The 21,920-nt window shown below is 50.8% G+C and overlaps 1 protein-coding gene across 9 annotated transcripts in view; it reads left to right on the top strand.

The window, feature by feature from the left end:
- LOC120950125 (transcription factor Sp9) overlaps positions 1-21,419 on the top strand; it is an 88,494-nt gene extending 67,075 nt beyond the window's left edge. For all 9 annotated transcript variants that reach the window (XM_040367901.2, XM_049610369.1, XM_049610350.1 and 6 more), the window contains 3 exons: positions 15,405-15,775; positions 17,105-17,994; positions 18,055-21,419. In XM_040367901.2, coding sequence (XP_040223835.2) covers positions 15,405-15,775; positions 17,105-17,994; positions 18,055-18,818 — 2,025 coding nt within the window. In that variant the 3' untranslated portion in view covers positions 18,819-21,419. The remainder of the gene's footprint in view (positions 1-15,404; positions 15,776-17,104; positions 17,995-18,054) is intronic.
- The last annotated feature ends 501 nt before the right edge of the window (positions 21,420-21,920 follow it).

The following is a 21,920-nucleotide window of genomic DNA, read 5'->3' as shown; positions in this document are numbered from 1 at the left end:
TATGATGCGCCTCATTCGCAATGCGCTAGGAAAAGGGCGTCCCCTAACCACACCCTTCCCCTTCGCTAGCAGAACCGGGGGCATCTGTTTGAAGTGTAGTGGGAAATTTGGAAATTTTACACCCCAAGTACCCCTGCCGGGCACGAAACCTGTTAATGGCTATGATTAATGGAAGGTGCGCTTGAACCAAGCATTTGCACACACACACACACACACATTCGCCGTTTGGTATGGAACCATTACGAGCTGCTGGGCGCTCGGTTGCGTTTGAAAGGAGCATCGAGCGTGAGCGTCCCTGCCATTCTGGAGGACATGCGGAATAGAATAGGAATTCTAGATTGTGTGTAGAAGGTGTCTGGCTAATAGGAAAGTGTTTGCAGTCGTGTTTGAATAAACATTTCCGAGCGGTCAGAACATCACGGGCATCAGAGAGCATTTTGATTGTTAGGATTTTTGACAGCATCTACAAATGCCAACTGTCAACGTTTGTCTAACTCATGCTAGGCTCTTGTCGAAAGATCTACAAGAGACTCTGTTCAATTAGGCACGATTTGTTTACAGCATCTCAATGTCATCCAAAGTTCATATAGGATACAGGACGATGCATGCCTAAGGAATTGACAAATGAAAGTATGTAGAAGAAGTCTCGGTTTGACAGTTGCCTAGTCCAGTTTGTTTGATTCTAATTTGTATCGGATGCTGCCTCACATGTATAAATGTTGGATTTGTTTCCTAAATAATCTGTTAAAACGATATTGTTTGGTGGTAATTCAAGTGATATCTATGAGTACCACGCCTAAAAAACATCCAAACCCAAGTTTTGATATTCTGAAGAATCTGGTGCAAAAGACTATGTTTACTTAAGCACGATTTGTTTACAGCATGTAAAAGTCCATATAGGATACAGGTCTATGCATGCCTAAGGAATTGACAAATGCAAGTATGTAAAAGATAAGAAGAAATGAACGAGCCAACTGTCAAATCCAAGATCTTTGTATTAGTGCAAAAAGATCTTTGCATCGACCTGTATCCTATATGGAGTTTGATGTCATCCGTCAAAATCCACCTAGTACTAAGCGTTTGACAGCTGTCAAATTGAGTGTATAGTAGACATGGGTGAACTGCAATGATATGCATATGCAAGCAGCAAAACAAACTAGTCCAATTGTTTCCACCGAGCGAGCAGAACATTATGCTTCATCTTACTTCCAGCTTTAGAATGGCATCTCTGTCAAGAGTACCACATCCTCCGGGACGAAAGGTAGGTTTTAGCGCACTGTGACTGTGACATTTAAGCGCTCACCTTTCACCTTTGCCCCCGTCCCACCCAGTCCCTTGCCCTTCGAGCTCTCTAAGCAAGGCGGAACCCATTCAACCTTTTCCAACCCGGCGTTGTTGTGGGTTGCACTTTTTTTTTCGCTATCGAGCTGTTGAGCTCGGGTGTACTGGTTGCTCGTGTCCCTCACCTCCTCCTCCTCACACTCTTCTCCTCCCATCAGCACCACACTCACTCCCCGCGCTCCACACTGGGTGTGGAAGTACAATCAATTTGAATAAAATTCAAATCACGTATCACACGCTGTCCACGCTCTAGGCGAGCATCAAAATCGAAGTACAAAAAAAAATACAACAACAACAACAAACTGCTCTCCCAGCCGTACAAGTACAAGCACAAGCTTGGAGAGCGCGAGCGCAAGAGAAAAAAAAAGAAAAAAAGAACCGGTGCGGGCAGCCATTAATTATAAATTATTCACGATTTATTATTAATCCATCCGTGCATCCGGGGTGCACCGGCGACGGTGCCCGCGAGTGCATGCTGCTGCACCGTGGTAGTGCCCTTTTTCCTCGGCCCCACTTGTCAGCCTTGCCTTGCTGTCGCACCCTTCCAAGGCGGGGTGGGAGCATGTGTTGAGGGCAGCGGGCAATAAAAAAAAAGCACAAGTAAAACGGAACCACCTCAACGGTTTTGTGGTTTTGATTGCACACATTTTCACGGTACGGCCAGCGGTGTCCGCGCTGATACGCTAGCTTTTCCTGCGCTCGGTGTGGCACCGCCAAGGCCATCCTGCACCGAGAGCCTGCTGCTGCTTTGTCTCCAAAAAGGATCCCGCCAGCGGTGGATTCGCGCGCGCACTTACCTACGCGCTGGCAAGGGGGAAAGGGGTTGCTGGCTTGCCGTGCATGCATCTGCATAATCTTCGATCAAGATCACGGCACCACGGATACGGTCACAACTCGACGGCTCACACGGGCAGTGATTTATTATCTCGCTGCACCGTGGGTGCTCTGTTTAACCTTCCCCTCCCATATTTATGTTGCCTTTTTTTTTGTTATCCCGATGCTTATCTATTGCGTATGGCGCGCAGCAACAACAACAACAAAAAAACAGCCACAGTGATGTAAAAAAAACATAAAGAGAAAATGTGAAGAAGGAAAAACAGCAACAAAAAAGAGGAAAATCAAAACGTTCCAAAAAATTCTGCTTCGCCATTCAGCGTTCGTTCCACACGAGCGTGTACGCCACTAACACTTATCAAATCGAGCTGATCGAGCGGGCCAAGCTCAAAAGCGCTACAAGAACACTCAAAAACGCACCCCCACCTACTCCCTTACCCTCCCTCTCTCTCTCTCTGTCTCTCTCGCTCTGCTCACAGTGCGCCCATAATGCACCGACCGACAACAGCTCGTCAAAGCGTTCGACATTCCGGTGCGCGTACGAGCGCGCGCTCTGCGCGAGAAAGGGCGCGCATAATTTATGCTGCGAAATGCAGCGGAATACTTAACCGTAGCAAACAAAAATTCGATACGAGTCGCAAAAACCACACACACACACATAATCGCAAGAAACTGGGCAAAACTCTTGGCACAAAAGTGCGGAAAAGGTACATCTCAGCGTGGTACAGTCGCACGGGGTGAGGGAAGGGAAGAAATGGCCCTGAGCTAATTTGTGAAGCTTATTGGCGGTGAAGCAGCAGAAAGATTAAAATGGCAACAGGACTCTAGAGAGAGAGAGAGAGAGAGAGAGAGAGAGAGAGAGAGAGAGAGAGAGAGAGAGAGAGAGAGAGAGAGAGAGAGAAAAACACAATTGCAAAACTTTATTGGGAACATTTTTTCCCCCGAAAAGCGCTAAGCGACGAACGTCCGTCCCAGGAGGACGCCTTGAAGGGGGGGGTTGGCAGCGGCAGCATCCCAGCAAACAACAACAATAACAACAACAAAAGCATAAAAAAAAGTGCAATAAACAAATCCTTCATCGCCCTTGGCACAGCAGGCCGGACCTGTTTGGCAGCGAGAGGTTATTAGATTGTCGCCGCGCGTCGCTGTGCCGTCCCTTTCAATTCGATTATGCGGGGTTGATTAGACCGTTAAAAGACCACTCGGACGCCCAGGGTGCGGTGGCGCTACTTGCCAACACCGAAACTGTTGCAGTCACAGCAACTGCACTCGCATGCGCCCTCTCTCTCTCTCTCTCTCTCTCTCTCTCTCTCTCTCTCGCAGCCTGTAACAGCACACAAATGACTCCCAGCGGGAGCTCCTGCTGCGCCAGGCACAGCTGGACAGCGGGCGCCCCATCGGCCCATCGTACACCGGTAGCGACACCAAGTGCCAAGTGCCCCGGTGCGTGTGTGTGTGTGTGTGTGTATTTGTCAGCCTGCTGCGAGTGTTGCTGCACGGTTGGAGATTATAACGACCCACAAACACACACTATGAGCTGATCTTTTTAACGCATTTGCAACATAGCTACATCGTTGGGAAGTCCTTGATGTTCCGTTTGTTTCCTTCCCGTGTGCTACCTTTTTTTTTAGAGTACGATTGGTTTGGATTGAATGTTTGCGATGCGCAACAGTGGTAGCGTTTCGGTGGCGCAAGGGACCGCCAACTGAGAGCGCGCGCGCACTCTGCTGGCCACAAAAGCCGCAATTGACAATAGACACACCGCGGCGGCTGTCGAAAAAAAAACAACAAACAATTCGGTCGCAGCAGCGCCAGGACAAATGTCAAGGCATCGCGTGAATCATTAGCCGGTAATGTGGTGGTGCGAGATGTGCTGAAAAACGTGTTGCCCTTTTTTTTATTGCGTGCATCATATTTTTTTTTCCCTTTATTCCCTCCCGTCTCCCGGTTTCCTTGTGTCATTTTTTTCCCAGCACCGCCGTGTCAGTGTCTTCCCTTCGCTCACGCGTTTGCTTCACTTTCATTTGTGTGCTGATTATCACACTGTTTGCGGAGTCGAGTGGTTGGCGAGCCGAAACAGCTAGGTGCGTGAGATAGATTCCCTCGGCTCGGTCGGTGTTTGATTGGGCCGGAGCCGTCGCTGCAGTGTCCCGGTTGCGTCTCGCACTCGCCAACCGAAAAAAACTGACCCCGCTGCCACAACCTTCAACCCCGGGGTTTAGAGATCTTAATTGCCCGGTACCCCCGGGACCCGGGCCTGGCAATCGAGAATCAATTATGGGGTGGCACAACGGGCATTCCTGGAAGCCAAATGTCATTAGCGGACATGCGCGGCAGGATCGCCGAGGAAAGGATTTTTCGCCCTCTCAACTCCCTCATCCTCAGCTCCTCATCCACCACTCGCTCCAATCGATGGGAAAAATCGTTCCTGAGGGTAAATAAATGGGTCCCGGCGGTGGTGTGTGAGGCTTTCGGAAGATCCGTGCTCCGCCAACGAGGCGAGGCGAGCGAGCGCTGGGAGAGGGACAGACAACTGGTACAGATTTCGAGCTATTATCGTCTTGCGAAGCACGCGATCCCTTTACTCGCCAGCGATTGGTACGATCGGCCACAAGCAACCTTGGAGCAACGGAGCGAGCGGCGATCGGAAACGCTACAATGTTTCTGGGCGGTGGCGGCCGACGACGACGTCGACGAGACCTTCCCGTGCCGACCCCGGGACACAAGGGTCCACGGTAATGAGCTCCGGTTGTGCCTCTTTTAAAATGTAAGAAGCACGTCGACGGGACCGGGAGACGCGCGCACACACACACGCACACACACACGCGCTTATCAGCTTGACGGTTGCGGATCGCCTGCCCGGTGCCGTGACCAGGATTGGACACGCCACGACGAAGCCGGTGGCTCGTTTGTCTTAGCACTCCGCACTCCGCGGAGAGGGGGAGGAAGGGCTGAGGTACGCTGCATAATGATTGAGTTTTCTTTTGCTTTGCACACACACACACACGTCACCACACTGCTGGCTTACCTCGCTCTTCCCTCTCTTCCCCATCATCATGCGGGTGCGCGACCTCACGCACCAAAAAAAAACAAAAAAAAACGCAGCGCACGCACCGGACGGACTTTGACTTGAGGCGGGTTGAGGAAGGCTTCACCGTCTGCCGGAGACTGCGGATGCGGCTGATTGGCATATGGGGCGTGTGGCCCTCGATGCACAGCTTCCCGCACACCGATCACTAGGACAACAATAACGAAAATTGGCATGCTACCGTGCACCTATGGCTGTGGCACCTTCGCGAGCCATCGATAGGTTTGCGATGCATCTTCGCCCCGCTGTCCTCCACCTGTCCACGTGTGTGTGTGTTTGTGCCTGCTCTACTTTGTTGCAGAATCTCGGCCCCGAAACATTGTTTCGCCGTTCGGTTGCGGGGCAGCTGGGGTAGGGAGCTGTTTGCAGTTCGAAATGATTGTGTGCCAGACTGCAGTGCCGGAGGCGGACCGGGCTCCTTCACTGCGCACACGCAACCGAAACCGAACCCAGGCCGTACGAGGTGGTGCTATTTATTTATGCATTTCCTATCCAACTCGGCGTCGTCGTACTGGCGAGAAGGAAAATTGCTTCGCTCACAAAATCGCTTCCAGTGTTCCCGGCTTAATGATTCCTTCGCTTTGCGGATGCTGTGGTGCGTCACCTCCACTCTCTCTCTCTCTTTCTCTCTCTCGCACTGATCGTTTGGCAACCGTCCGCAGAATGCTAATTTCTTGCAATCACATCTGTACACGCTGAAGGTTAGCTAAGATGGCTTCCATTTTTGCAGCAAAATAGCTCAACAAACCGGGAAACGAACACGCATGACAACCGATTTTCCGCGAAGCGGCATTACATTGTGACAGTTAGTATGTGGATCTCTAGACCTGGGAGTTGACGTGATCAATCAAAACTGGTCTTGGCTGGCCTAAACACCAACGGGACGGGAAGCGAGTGCTTGCTGTTGATTATCTCACGAAGAGCCATTTAGGTGGCGCACAAATTAGCGCAGCACAGTGCAAACAGGTCCCGGCGGGTTTAAATCAAAGTCTAAGGTGGGAAGCGTTCTAGTCACGAATGTGCCATCAGTTACTAAATGGAAATAATGATTTTGCCAGTTATCCCGATGGGACATAGTACAGAGCAGGTTTTGGGGTAAGTTGTCAGTACCGAGCCTAGCTGGAGCTGTTGGCTATTAAATGGACTTGATCAGTTGCCTGGAATGCGCATGTAACCAGTTACAAAATACCCTTATAAGCTCTAAACAGAGGCCTATAGAACCTATTAGAGCTCTGATGTCAAAGCTTGATGTCAATGTCTCATTATGATTTCGTCAATAACAATGCAGGTTATTCCTACCAAGAATTCTGTAGGAATCTATTCTAAAATGTACTGGAATTGATGACATCTGCTGACATTTTGGACCACTGTGGATTACATATATATATATTGAAAATACATCAAGAATTCACCACAGAGTTGTCTCACAACTAGAACTCCAAAAGATTCGGATATTTTCGAATTGACGATTGATGCTACAAATGATTCAAAGCCAGGCTTTTTTAAGCTCTAAACAGAGGCCTTTTGGATTACACTTGAACTCCAGTACAGAACATCTTAGAACCTCAAGAATCAAGAATTCACCACAGAATTGTCTCACAACTTGAACTCCAAAAGAATCGGATATTTTGGAATTGGCGATTGATGCTACAAATGAGTCAAAGCCAACAACCATGTGCTCGAATAAGACATCAACGTCTAAAGCACCCTCAGATAGAGTTCTTGGATCTATTCTGGTAAAAACAACATCCCCTTTCCGACGCCAGCATGTGATCAAGGGCACATTTTAATTTGCTGCTAAGCTGTAACCACAATGATGCGATCGCACGCAAATAAGTCGTCAGTTAGACCGCACACAAATCAACAACGACAACAACTACAAAAAACCCTGCTGGTCAATTAATCAAATGCAGTTGCTTCTGAGGGGTGAAGGTCTTTTTGTTTTTTGCTGTATGGTTGATACGTCAGCGAGAACGAACGCTAGTGATAGAGTCAAATTTTGCGCTTCAACTAACCGAGTGATCGGTCGTTGGTTGGGCTCATGCAAATGGGCAAAATCCGTCACCGGTTCGGATGCGGTAAGGAGCGCAAGGGGAACGTACAGTTGTGGCGGCGGCATAATGACGAAAGCGCGTACATCCCTTTCGGCGCGAACGCACACACACACACACACACACACACGAATCTCACCGTGTAGCCCGTCCATCGATCCTCTCTAATGGGTACCGGGCCGGACTAATGCAAAAGACGACCTGAAAATTACGAGTCAATCGATCGTTTGTAGCATTGCGTTGCTGCTGCCGCTGTTCCTCGGCCTCACGCGACCGGCCCGCAGCGCCGCACACTCTCCGTTCCCTCGCATTGGCGCGACGATCCCGGCAAGAAATCCCAGAGCGCCAGCGCCTAAGAACAGCAAGGGAAATCGAACGGGCAACAAAACAACAACAACAACAACAACAAACAAGCAGCCAACGAACTGGCCAAATCGACCCGGGCATCAAGCAGGCTGGGAGGGCGCACGGCGTGGCGGACGAAAGAATACATAAATTTGAAACCCTCAAGACAACATAATTATAGAGCATCGTTAATATGGGTTTAAGTAATAGTGTGTATGTGTGAGTGTTTGTGCGGGTGAGCAACGCAAGGGGGATTAACGCCGGGAGGGTAGGCGGAACGAAGACCTAGAGAAAGGGAGCAAGTAGTGGGCGCTCGGCGGCAAAGGCCATGGGGAAAAGGGAAAAGGGGGAAAAGGATCGCGCTGTGTGCCACCGTTGAACCCCGACCAGTGAAACGACAATCGGGATCGCTGATGAAAGTGCCGAAAAGAAGTGATGAATAAGGGAAGGTGGGGGGAGAGAGTTAGAAGTTGGAGAGAGAGAGAGAGAGAGGACTCATTCAACCAGAAAGTCCATCAACAGCAACTCCCCCGAAATGAGGCGAATATAACAAAAAAACAGCACCAAATGCGTTCAACCCTTTAACTCCCCCCCCCCCCCATCGTTCCCTCACCCCCTTCTACCCGGTAGCCACCCTTCTATTGGCCGCAACACCTTTCTTGGTAACGTCGGGAGCAACATTTTAATGAGTAGATGAGTTACGGGGAGGCAGGCGAAGGAAGCGAAAGGGAGCAAACCCAGTGCGCGATTTTCCCGCCCGCCCGTACGTGCGCCTAAAACAAATAAAACCGCTCTCTCTCTCTCTCTCTCTCCCACAATCACACACACATACAGACAGCAAACAGGACGTGCAAGTCATTCTACCACTTCGGCAACAGCGCAACGGGGTCCAGGATTCACCTCGTAAAAACCCGCGTCACAAACAGCTCGCTAGCGGGTGGGAGAGAGCAGCAAAAAGGGTTTTTTTTTTTTCGGGGTACGGCTAGTGAAAAGCGTTGCAGGAAAATGGAGCTCCGTGATGTGGAGGATGAGGGGAGCGATAGAGAGTGTTTGGAAGTGCAGCGTAAAACAGTCGAAAGCCATTAGCGATCGCTTCGCCGGTGCGTCCGTTGTCCGCAAAAGCGGGAGCGGAGCGGGTGAAAAATGGCAGGAAAAAGCGACCAGTAGGCAAATGGATTCTAACTACTGACACACACACACACACAAAACCACACATTTGTAGACGCGTGCTCAGGGTGCGAGAAAACCTCAAATTGGTTCAATTTTAGGTTTTGTGCTAATAAATACATCAAAAACAGATGCACCGCCGACAGCTAGCGCTTGGGATACGCGGGGAGTGTGGAATGGACATTTGAGTGTGCGGGGGCGAGTTACCGGGCTGCGAGTATACCGGTAAGATTGTCCGAACTCTTCTTATCGATTTTCTAGCACCCGCTCGCTTCACCAGCAAGCCATCAAGGAAAACGGGGCGAACGTGAAGTTGTTTTGTTGAAGCAATTTCCCATGACACCCTAGTACTGGCTGGTAAATTGAATCATCTTTACCAGTGGCAGTTAGCTAGTTGTTGGGGGAATTACCGCGTTGATAGTTGGGGCAGTGATATTACCAATAAGATCCTCAAAAGTTGGGAGTTATTTCAACTATTCTGTATTATCTTTGAAGAATTACCCCAAATTTTTCAAACTTCCGGAAGTTAAGATATTTCTTCTTGAAGTTCCTCCAAAGTTCTCCAAACAAGTTGGATATTGAAGTTGATGCTTGTTGTGATAATACTGAAGAGTTACTAAATCAAATTTGAGGATAAAAGTACCAACATCAAAAATTCTATATCTAGAGCACAGATCCCGTAGTCGTTACATCCGTTATACATCAACCTCATCCGTTGTACATAAACCTCCAAAGGAAATTACATCGTTCCAATTAAATGTCTGAGTATTGAACCCAATTCCGAACCGAAACGACCGCAATGTCCTTCAGACGTAAGTGGCAGTTCACCTACCGCCGAACTAGCTTCTGGTTCAGTAACTGCTCTCCAACTTCAATCGTTGGGAAATGCCAGTGATACTCGTGCAGGACTCATCGACATGTTCTTACTTATCCTAGCACCCTTGAAACTTGCTCGAAAGTCATCGAAAGTTTCCCGCTCCAAACCCGGTACCCACACAGCAGCACTTCAAAACTAACTTGTTTTTTTTTATTCGCATGCTAATGGTGGTGTTTTGCACAAATAAATTTCCATTCAGTCGTAAACGCATCCGCGGGTAATTTGGACCAAAACGCAGACCGTGCGCTTGGAAAGTTTTACTACCATAAACAAATTAAACACACTCCACGCACAGCGCCAGGGGGCGGAAGGGGGGTGGGGGGGAGCAGTAAAGGCGGCAAACGTTTTAACATTCCCAAACTGGGTTCCGTTCCTTGCCCTTCCCTCCAGTGCACGCCGACTTATTCGCCTAAAACGAACCCTTTACGACCGAAACACACACGAACGCGCGCGTGTGTTGTAACAGTGGAACCCGCTCGCCCGAGATAGAACCCCGCGCCAGGCGCCAGTCAGCGGGTGATTAATGCATCGTTCGCAGTAAAAGAAATTAATTGTTAAAAGATCAAGCGCAAAGGCAGCACCAACAACAACGAAAAAACCACGGTGCGGGATTTTTTTCTTTCCTTTTCCTTTTTTTTAATTTTTTTTATTTATTTTTTTTGGGGCGGGTGGCAACGAGCGATGGTTTCCTTTCCCGTGCCTGTTTTGCTGTTTTGTTGCGAATAATGGCGGGTTCGTTTTATTGTTTTCCACCCGGGCACCGGCACGTCAATCGCCGTGCGAACCCTTGCCGACGCATTCGTGGAACAGGGTTTCGCTGTAGAAAGCAGCAGCGCCCAATTTTGTAGCACCAGTTCCCTGAAGCTGACTGGAAACGTCGATTTGTGGGCTGGTGATGGTTTTGTTTTGGTTGCTGTGGACTATTCAGGACAATTCTACTCAAACGGTTCCTTCTTTGTTGCTTGTTGACTATCTCATCCGTGCGCCATACGACCGTAGCGAAGGATTAGAATTTTAGATTTCAGTTACAAATTAAGACATAAACTTTGGAGAATCCCTGTTTCTGGATGAACCGTTAGGGCATTACCTTCCCTGTTGCGGTTGGTGATCTCATCAGTGGGATTTGAGCTGATGCGTATTTTAGAAGAAATTTTAGTTCAAAATTTCAGAATTCAAGCTCCAATCTCCAATCCAAAAACTCCAAACTTCAATAGATCTTGAAAGATCTTTAAAAACATCAGGAACTTCAATGGTTCTTGGGGTACTTGTCACCGAAAACCAAAACCCATCATCCCCAAACCACTCTACCGGCTGCCGATCGTAGTAATCCTGCGGCTCCAGCCTCAACCTCAGAACCGCCGTTTCGGTGGCAATGCTGAAGTTCCTTAATCGCTCGGCAACGATAGCAAACGGCAACAACAAACCGCGCAACGATGTAGCGCAAGATTACAATCCACCGATATCGCCCGGCGGTTCTCTCTCCCCGCGTGGTTAAACCAGTTCGGGCGGTAAACCGGCAAACTCACACTAGCTGCAAGTTTCCAGACCCTAAATGGTACCGTGCGCGCGGAGTGCGCGGGCAAATTGCACGTTTAACGAGCGCGCCCCGAACCCTTGAAGGTTGTTTTCTTCCTCGTGTGTGTGTGTGTGTGTGTGTGTGTGTGTGTGTGATGGTGTGTTGAAGTACCAACATGTACAGTACCGAGGTGCACGATCTTGGCGCGATCGATGGTACCGATTTTCCGATCGGCGCTGCCCGCTGATGGCAGCAAAGGGTTTCCGCGGTGCCGGGGTTTTACATTCCCTGCCTACCTAGAGCATGGCACACACACACACACACACACACACACACACACACACACTCAGACTGGTAATCGCATTGATTGATCGGTTGTTTTGATAATGTTTCCTGGCGTCGTTTTTGCTAAGGGCCTACTCCGTCCAGCCCACAAGTTGGCCCACAAGCTTCTGCGCTTCAGCGTTTGTTGCTTGTTACACGCACAAGGTTCAGGTTTATCCCTCGAAAGCATGAAAGGGCCTTAGCGCTAACGTTAATGTGCATGCGCAGTTCGAGTCGATTGAGGAGTTCAGCGGGGGCCGAGAAGCGGAGAGCAAAGGGATAACGGGTATGCAAGGAGAGGAAGACAAAAAAACGGTATGCAACACGGCACAAGTGACGGCAGCAGTGTGTGTTGATGTGCTGATGGAGCTGGAAACTGCTAGAGAAGATGACGACCGCTTTGCCCTTGCAACACCGCCAAACGGTGGCGCTTGGGCATTGTTTTAATGAAGAGTGAAATTAATTAATTGGACGATTGTGTGACGGAGCCATGATTAGCCCGGGCATGTCGCCGGGCTGTCGAAAGCGAGATCCTATCGCGGATGCGGATGCGTTTGATGATGCGGTAATTCTTGGTAGCGGATATCCAAAGCGTCCGACGGGGGCCTCACGCTACTTGCCGGCATCTTCGCAGCGGGGCGATGTATTGGCGGTGTCACTTTTCGGAAACGATTTCCAGAATGTGTGCTCGCTTCTCATCAACTCTTTTTTGATGCGCACTTCAGGGGGAGGTAAAGGTCGCCGAGTGCCAGGACGCGCTGCAGAGATATCGAGGCATCTTCGCGGTGGATTATCCTTTCCGTACGATCTTTGCAATGGTTGCTCCCAGACATTGATATTGAGCCACCAACAGTAGCTGACATCGATACTGAGCACGAAAGGTAGTTAGTATCGGACAAACAACTCCAACCAGCGCCCCGTAATCAGATGTCCTCCTAGATACGCGGCGCAGTTACACGTTGTGCCTAACCTTTAACATTCCTTCCGTGACCCACCGACCCGTTCGGGCGGCTTTGTTGCGCACGATAAGCCCTTTTGCCTCCATCCCCTGCCCATTCCCCTTCCCTTCGAGGTCCCCCATGTACCTTCGTGTACTATTCAAGGCTAACTACAAAACCAGAGCCAGGGAGTCGGCGACTGTTCCGCCTGCAGGCTGCCCGTGCTCCATACGTTTGAATATCGTACCTTTTTATCTTGCATGTTGCAATCTAGCGCCCAAGGGTGGGTGGGAGGTGGAGGGGAAGGGGGGTTTAATCGGCACCCCCGCCACCGCAGCAACCCGCAACACTGATTCGAGCCCCCTTCCCCTACGCTGGGGGGTCGCAGTGCGCACCACTAATGCAATTATCGCGCGGTATTAATATTCTCATCCACCTTCTAGCGATTTACCATTTTTGCAATTAGAAATACATTCATCATTCGTCACAGGCGGTGCGCGGCCGGCTGGCCTGGCCCTGCCCGGGGCCCCTTCCCCATCATTGGCGGCATCTCGACGGTGCCGGGAGGAAAACGGGGGGGGGGAAAGCTTTGCATGGAAAGGACCGGTTTGACCGGGTTGTTTGTTGCCCATTTTGCCCCCGCCAGGCTCGGCACACGGATCAGCGATGCCAAGGGGGGGGGGGGGGGGAGAGGAGGGGGCCCTACCCACACGCTCCGTACACTACCGGAGCCCCGTTCGTATGGAGGAATCTTGTGCAGCGAGCGGATAAAGCAAGGCGTTTGCGCGCCATTCAAGCTCCGAGCCCTCCGGGTAATCTTCGGCGATTGATGTGTAATGGGGGCAACCCTGTTGGTATGCCAGTGTACCTTAGTGTGTGTGTGTGTGTGTGTGTGTGTGTGTGTGTTTGTGTGTGTGTGTGTGTGTGCTTAAGGGAGGGACTTCAACGTGACCATATGATGGTGCCAAACGGCCGCCTGATGCAATATTGGATGTACCCATGTCCCCATGAGCCAGCGAACGAAAAATTAACCAAAACCTGAAAAACCTTTTCCAAATATTGATACCATTGTACCATTTTGGACACACGACGTCCGGATGCCCCGGAAGGGGGTTTGTTCGCTCGCCATTAAACGGAGGGCTTCACATAATATTTGTGTTTTGCTTGTTTTGTTATAAGGATCCCCAAACCTAACTATCAACCAAATAAAAAAAAAAACGCAAACGAAAACAAAATAAACTCAGGGGAAGCAATTAAATCAATTTCTGTGCCTCATCAATTCCGCTCCGGGATGGTGTCAAAATGTTGGGAAAAATCCTGCCCGTCTCCTTCCCGTGATGGGCAGGGGACGCGTGCTCCCTTCGCCCCTCGTCCGATGCGACGATGGTTTTGTGTTTATTATGAGTGTTTGTGCAAGCCGGTGGATCAATTTTCTCCACCGGTGCACCGATTTATAGAGTCCGGTTGGTTGGTGGTTGGTTTGAAGAAAGAAAAAAACCCAGCCTCCCAGCCTCCTCAAGCAAACCGTCAACCGGGCCGGGGATAGGGGCTCAATGACGCGGGTGATCCGCGCCTGATTGGGTGCGACGGTTTGGTTAGACCGTTTAGTTTTACGACCGTTTGGAAGCTGTAAATGAGTTCCGACGACGGCGACGGCTCAACCAAAACCGACGCACCGGGAGGGGCGCGGGGAGCGGCAGCAACGGGGTTTGATTTTGACGGGGACGAAATGAGCCCAAATAAACCAAATTGGACCATAAAAATCGAATACCTGTGCCCCGGCCGCAGCATCATACCCCACCGGCATCCTTTAATAGTGCCGCGAAGACGGTGCACAAAGCAAGCGGGCCGGTTAGCGTTGGTTTGCCGGTCGGTTGGTTGAGCAGGGGTGAGAAATACCAGCTAACACATCCTCCCGGAGCGGAGGAAGAACTGCGGGGGAAAAGGATCCGAACCGGACTGAGCGGCTCCGGAGCCAAATTTTCTCTCGCCCCGTTCCGTTTTGAGCAGGGAAGGAAGTAGGAAAACAACAACAACAGCACACACCACACCACACCAAAAGAAAAGGTTCCTAGAGAAGAGGGGGAAGAGAGTAGAATGAAGAAAAAAACAGACACACACACACTGACAAAGAAACGACACGAAATCCCCATAAACTCAATGCTCATTGTGGCGGCGGGGCCGGTGTTAGATGCGACGGAAGCGTAGGAAAGGGCGCGGCAGGCAGCGGAACGGGTGTCCCGCGTCCACGGTGATCACGGGGAGCCCATTAAATCACCTGTTTTCGGGCACCGTCATGCTACGGGTGGGTTCGTAAAAACAAAGACGACGAGCCCGCCGCTTGACGCCGGCCGCCACCGCCCAAGGAAGTTGTGAATTAAGGCCCGTCGTCGGAAACGAATTATAATCAGCCGACGAATTATGATGGACGGCCGGGGCCAGCGCCGGGTCTCACGGGGCCTTCATTTTTGTGTTTCTTTTTTTTTTTTTTTCAACGGAGCTCTTTTAGGATTGAAACCCCAAACACAAAGCGAGGGCCCAACGCCCGAAAGCACCCCAAAAAGGTACCCCCAGAGTGTAAGAACGTGGCCCGAACGTATGCGAGATATCCTTTTGTGATCTTGATAGTTTCCGACAATCTGTGCCGAGCGTGAGTGAGCGAGAAGGAGCCTGTAAATGGTGGGGTAGCGTTTGAATGAGTACTTTGTTTAACTTCGTTACAAGCTGAATAATGTCCGCAGTACAGCTTGGGCGCCCGCAACGTATGTAACTGCAACGCGAGAAAAAAAGTCAAACCTTACCCTTGTCCTTTAATTTTTGCAAGCAACTATTTGCTTAAATTCCGCCACCGTTAACTAATCTTTAATTTGTGTCTTGTCCTTCTTCTATTTCTTCTCTCCGTGCGCTCTGTGCGCGCCTGCAGGAACATCCGGGATTGCGCGGCACACCGCTAGCGATGCTGGCGGCACAGTGCAACAAACTGTCCAGCAAGTCGCCGCCACCGTTGGCGGACGCGGCCGTCGGCAAAGGGTTCCATCCGTGGAAGAAGAGCCCGATCTCGTCCGGGCCCCACTCACCCTCGAACACACAGTCGGTCGGGCTGGGCGGCGGTGGCAACGGCTCGGGCGTTAGCAGCGGTGGCGGTGGAGGCGGCGGCGGCGGCGGAGGAGGTGGCGGTGGAGGAGGCGGTGGGGGAGGGCTGGGTGGCAATTCTGTGCTGCAGTCGTCGCTTGGGCGGCTCTCGTCGTCCGGAAGCTCGTCCACCATCAGCCCGATGGCGAATCTGACGTCCAGGTAAGGGCCACTCCCCAATGTTAATCGTACTTTCGTTTGTGTCGTTTGTTTTAGTGTGCGTGTTGTTTTAGAGTGTGTGTGTGTGTATGTGTGCATGTCGAAAGAGAGATTGGAAACGAGAATTTACAAATTTTGTTTGTTGAGTAGAATTTTAAAGTATGAAATATGGAGAGAGAGAGAAAGAGAGAGAGAGAGAGAGAAAGACAGTGAAAGTTTCAATATGTCAGTCAAGGTAGATAGTATGTTTGTTCAAGATGATCTATCAATTGGATCTAGTAGTTCTTTCCAGTTCTTTGATTTTGATCCAAAGACGATTCCTCTAGGGCAGGCATATCTATGCGAGGTTTTAGATCCTTCTATCGTCCTGTGGACTAGATCCAACACATCCAATGCAAGACAAATGTAAAAGAGGCATCAATGTTATCTTGTTCTACGCTTAAGCTCCACTCACAGGAAGAGCTATATTCTAGAATCAATGTGCTTGGCAAGCTTTGGCTCCTTATTCGCAGGCTACCTCTAGGGTTAGATCTCAAGATCCCAAGAAATTTTGTATACTGAAAGCCTTGTCCAGAGAATAACTGAATGAAGTATTTTTGATAAGAGCACAAGTTGAGGAGTATTGAAGTATCTTGGGACGGTATCCTATGACAGTAACATAGGTCGTCTCAAGTTATCTCAAGAATTGGGATGATCCCCAATTTTGAGCTGAGGAATATTTCGCCGGAACCATTTAAAATTAGTTCCGTTTTGGTTTTGTTGTAGTGAAGGAAAGATGGTTCCACCTGTCAAACAGGAAGATTAGTGTCAACAGAAGGGCAGACAGACAGAATCAGCTCTACTTCTGTCATCTACTGGACAGACTTTTAGTAAAATGGCTTTTGACGCACACACAACCTCAAACCCACACTATCACACACATACACAAAGGTTTGCTGATCGATGCATGTTAATTCTCTTTTCTCGTTTTTCTTATCTCTCTTTCTCTCTCTCTCTCTTTTTCTCTTTTTCTCTCTTTCTCTCTGTTTCTTCCCTGTGCCATCGAACGTTCTGCCAAATGTGTCAACCTTTACACATGTGCATCTACACTTTTCCCTCTATTTCTCTCTCTCTCTCTCTGTATATATTTCTCTCTCAATGTATCTCTCCATCTCTCTATATATCTATCCCTTTCTGTTGCACTCTTTTTTCTTCCAAACTCATCTACGATTGATTTTTCCTTATTTTTGGTTTCTTCTTCGGGACCTCACTCCCCTATCTCCCTCTCTCCCTCTTTCTCTCTCTCTCTCTCATCCCGCTCGCCAACAAAAAAAAACAACAAAAAAAACCCAGTGATCTTTACTTTTCCGGCGCGTCCGGATCGCCGGGTGGCTGCGGGGCGGACAACGCCCACCACAGCCTGCAGCACGCGCTCGGCGGCAAGGTCGGCGGCGACGGGGGCGGCCCGGGCCAGGCGAGCTCGTCGGCAGCGGCGGCGGCGGCCGCCGCCGCCCAGCTCGGCTCGGTGTACGGCCGCCACCCGTACGACTGGCATCCGTTCAACGCGGTCGGCAAGCCGGACGCGAACGGGCTGGGCGGCAACGGGGGCCACGGCACGCCGACCGGCTGGTGGGACATGCACGGGGCGGCCGGCAGCTGGCTGGACATCGGCACGAGCGCGGCCGCCGGCATGCACGCGGCCACGATGGCGAACTATGCCGCGTCGGCGGCGGCCGCCTCGGTGAGCGGCTCGGAGCATTACGCCTCGACGCTGACGCACGCGTCCCTCACCAACACCGCCCATCTGCTCGGCTCCGGCCAGCACCTGCTGCAGGACAGCTGCTACAAGAGCATGCTGCAGCCGGGCGGCGTGAGCGTCGGCCAGTCCGCGGCCGGCGGGTTCGGGCTCGGCCCGCACGCGGGAGGTTCGCCGGCACCGCCACCGAGCGCCCCGCAGGCACCGTCGCCGCGCAGCCAGCGGCGCTACTCCGGCCGGGCGACCTGCGACTGCCCCAACTGTCAGGAGGCGGAGCGGCTCGGGCCCGCCGGCGTGCACCTGCGCAAGAAGAACATCCACAGCTGCCACATACCCGGCTGCGGCAAGGTGTACGGGAAGACGAGCCACCTGAAGGCGCACCTCCGGTGGCATACCGGCGAGCGGCCGTTCGTCTGCAACTGGCTGTTCTGCGGCAAGCGCTTCACGCGCTCCGACGAGCTGCAGCGGCATCTGCGCACGCACACAGGTGAGAAACGATTTGCTTGCCCGGTTTGTAACAAACGATTCATGCGAAGTGATCATTTAGCGAAACACGTCAAAACCCACAACGGCGGCGGCGCAAGCGGCGGTGGCAGCGGCGGCGGCGGCGGCGGTGGTGCTAGCGGTGCTGGCGGCGGTGCTAGTGGTGGTGGTAGTGGTGGTGGTGGTGGTGGTGGTGGTGGTGGTGGTAGTGGAGGTGCAGGTAATGCTGGACCTGGATCGGGCACCAGCAGTGGTGGTGGAGGCAGCGGGTCCGGAGCGGCCAGCTCGGCCAGTACCGGCGGAGGCGGCGGCAACAGTGCGGCCAGCGAGGGCAACAGTACGAGCGGCCGGTCCAGCGGCAACGGGAACGAGAGCACCAAAAAAGGCACTACCTCACAGGCCCAACAGCAACCGATGGACGCGCACTGCAGCGATGGGGAGGAGGGTGGTGCGGGCGGCGTCACCGGCGGCTCGGTCGCTGACCATCTGCATGGCGGTCCGCTGGGTGGGCTGGCCGGAGCGCACGGCGTGATGGGCGGTGGTCCGCCCGGCATGCTCGGCGGTGGCTCCTGCCACACGATGGGCTCGCCCGGACTGTCCCATCAGCAGCAGCAACACCATCAACCAGGCACCGGCACACATCACCATCACCCGCATTCGCATCATCCACATCACGCACATCATCATCATCAGCAGCAACAGCAGCAGCAGCATCATCACCATCATCATCAGCAGCAGCAGCACCACGCGCACACGCCCAGCCCGGGCCTGGAGCACGTCAGCCAGCAGCAGCAGCAGCAGATGGACGTGAAGCCGGGCATCGTCTGAGGGGGTGCGGCGGAGTGGCACTGGCCACAGCAGAGCCGGCGGGACGGAGGCGCTGAAGGTAGCTCCCACACATACACACCCTTCGAAACTAGCTTAATGTCTAATGTCTAGGAAATAATGCGGACTGTTCACGGCCCCAAAACAGGCGAGACGGGGAGCAAATCAGGGGTAGGGGGAGGGAGGGGAGACAAGTACACAGGTGAACCTGTAAACATGTTTACTTAACTTAAACACACAGGCGCGCGCAAAAGAAAAAGTAAACTCATTGTTATTTTATCCTCAAGAGTAAGGACGCGCGATTTCTTGAGGACCTTCGGCAAGAGGAGGCTCGCCTACACTTGTTTTTTTTTGTCTACGACATTTGTCCTACAGGCCTTGTACAGCATGCAACACAGCAGGACGGCAGAAAGGTGAAATGGTCACCGCACCGCTGTCGCCAAAGCGTAATGTCCAGTGCGAAAGGTAGCGTCAGTGCTGCAAAATGTCATTATCAATGTCATAAAAAAATCTGACAGAATCAAAACATATGTCAGCGTCACGTTTCTCAATATTCAAAATCAGATGTGATACTCAAAACTCGATTGGGGTGACCAATGCATGCTTCGTGACATCAGAGGTCAGAGATGATCAGAGGTGAGACTCAACCAGTTGGTGCGACCATCACATGCTTGGTGACAGTTTGTGCAACCAACTCTTGGTCTGTCGCTTGGTCGCGACATTTTCTGTCAGTGATTATCATCATTGTCATGGGAGATATGCGGTACATGCGAGGGGTTCGAAAAAACAAAATGACCATGTTTTCTCGCACTGTTTGACCAAACAGACAATCAAAGTAGACAGAGCCAGAAAGCATGTTCATTTTGTTTTTTGAAACCACAGGCGTTTCGCAGAACATTTCGTGACCAAGTGAGTGTCCAAGAATTGGGTACTAAACAAAAAGTCACCAAGCATTTGATTGATCCATCAACTGTTTGAGTCTCACCCCTGATCATCACAGTTGTGTACATGAGCGGATTTGAGCTTCGTTTCAGTCATGAGTGTTGGTGACTGAAACAGTGGCATTTGGCAGCCTTGTTCACAGCCAGACTCAGCTTGTCAGTCTGTGTATCGGGTTTGACTCAAGCACTCGCACGTCCCATTCGGCATGTCATGACGCACTTTCAGCAATGCGTGCAATGAGTATCAGCAATGAACATCAAACTACCACGGATATGTTCATTGTTTTCGTTGGTGAACATCTCGTGATGATCATGACATTTTGCAGCGCTGAGTAGCGTTACACGTAGGCCGTTACCTAGCCGTTACCTAAATTTACGTGATACTGTGTGCGTGTGTTTCTATCTTTCCTTTCCTGTTTTCTGGGGCGGTTGGTACTTACGTACATCACCCCCTCCCTCCCCACACACTCTGAACAATGTAACGCCAAACTACATGCGATGGAATGCGGCGCGATACCACTTAAGCAGGCGAAGGGATGTTATTGAATATTATATGCAAACTAAATAGCAGCAAAACATAACCATTTAACAAAACAAAAAAAAGGGGTGGGAAAGGAGACAAAGTGTTTGCGACTCCCACATTTGTGCTGGATGTAGAAGAAGAAGAAGAAGAAGAAGAAGTAGTAGAGGAACAAAATAACGCACAGAAGTGGCAGTAAAGTTATCCGTTACTAATTTAACTATAATCTCACGATGGTCGATGTAAGTCTTGTTCGTTTGGCGTGCCGAGTTGTTTGTACGTGCAGGGCTTCACCGGTGAGCCGCCAGGGGAAAGGGGGAAGATTTTAGCGCTGTGTGGATCGACACGATCGAAGAAACGCTGTGAAGGGTGGGAGGACTGTACTACCCAACTACTGTAACAAACACAAAACAAACGATTTTACGGGACAGGTCGGGAGTGTCGGGTGGGTGAAGTCCGTCGTGCAGAAACAGAACAAAAACAAACAAACAAAAATGTGTTAAAAAAAACAACAAAACAGAAAAAAAGGCAACGCGAGTACGGCGTTACGGAGCAGGCGAGCATTAAAGGGTGTAATGTATTTGAACTAACTTTAACTTAAACAACTTAAATTACAAAATTCGACGAGACGATAGCGGAAGCGAAAAAAAATATTGTAAAAAACAAACACACACACACACACACAACATATGTAAGCACTATTATAAAATTATCTGCCACTGTTGCGCGGCAGTTTATGTGTGTGTGTGTGTGCGTATTGAGATACACAGTTGGGGCGGACGTTATGGAGTCCTCCAGGGGGATCAATGTGACTACGTCACAACCGGTCACAACGCTGGCGCCCAGATTGCTATCTCTCTTTTTATTATTATTATTATTATTATTTGTAGGAACTATTTTATTACCATTATTATTATTATTATCACTCCCATTCCCCCGTCCCTCCCATTCGTCTAACCGTCATTGATCCTGAGCTGTCCCCTCCCACAGTTCCCACAGTTGCATCAGTTCGTTTAATTAATTATGGAGAAGGGAGGCGCGCAGCAACAACACAAAAAAAACATTTTCTCGACGGGAATGAGTACATTTCACGTAAAAACAAACCTATCGATGGATCGTAAATATACACGTAAATGACACCCAGCTGCTTGGCGTTGGAGTTGGTTTTATTTCCTTCGTCGAGGAATGCGTTCCAATATCACTGTGGATTAAGTAGCACCGAATGGAAAGTGGTCGGTTTTCCCAGCACAGGTGAGTTAGTTAGGGCGAGCACTGGTGTTGGACGTAGCTCCAAGCTCGGAAGCGACATCCAACGAGCTGGCGCACGATCAAAGGCGCACGCGAGCACTCCCGAACCCATCAATCTTGGCCGACCATTAACCGAGGCAAGGAAAACCCGCCCATCGCACGGAGCGAATCCCTTATTTGCCCCACTCTCGAATCAATGCAATGCGGGGCGCTAGTTGATGAGCTAATTGGACCAGGGCATGTTGAAGACACAACGCTCGTAATCAATTACTTCTCGCGATGTACCGCGCGTTCGATTTGCAACGGGCCCGGGGTCGGATTTTCCGTCGTCGCGATGCGAAAAATACGGAGACCTTCGTCGTCGCATCAATCATCATCCTCGTTTGCGTTTGCTGC

This window comes from Anopheles coluzzii, chromosome X (genome assembly GCF_943734685.1).
Source record: "Anopheles coluzzii chromosome X, AcolN3, whole genome shotgun sequence".
Lineage (NCBI taxonomy): Eukaryota > Metazoa > Arthropoda > Insecta > Diptera > Culicidae > Anopheles > Anopheles coluzzii.
Note: the sequence above shows the minus strand (reverse complement) of the source record. Positions and strands in the feature narration are given on the sequence as shown.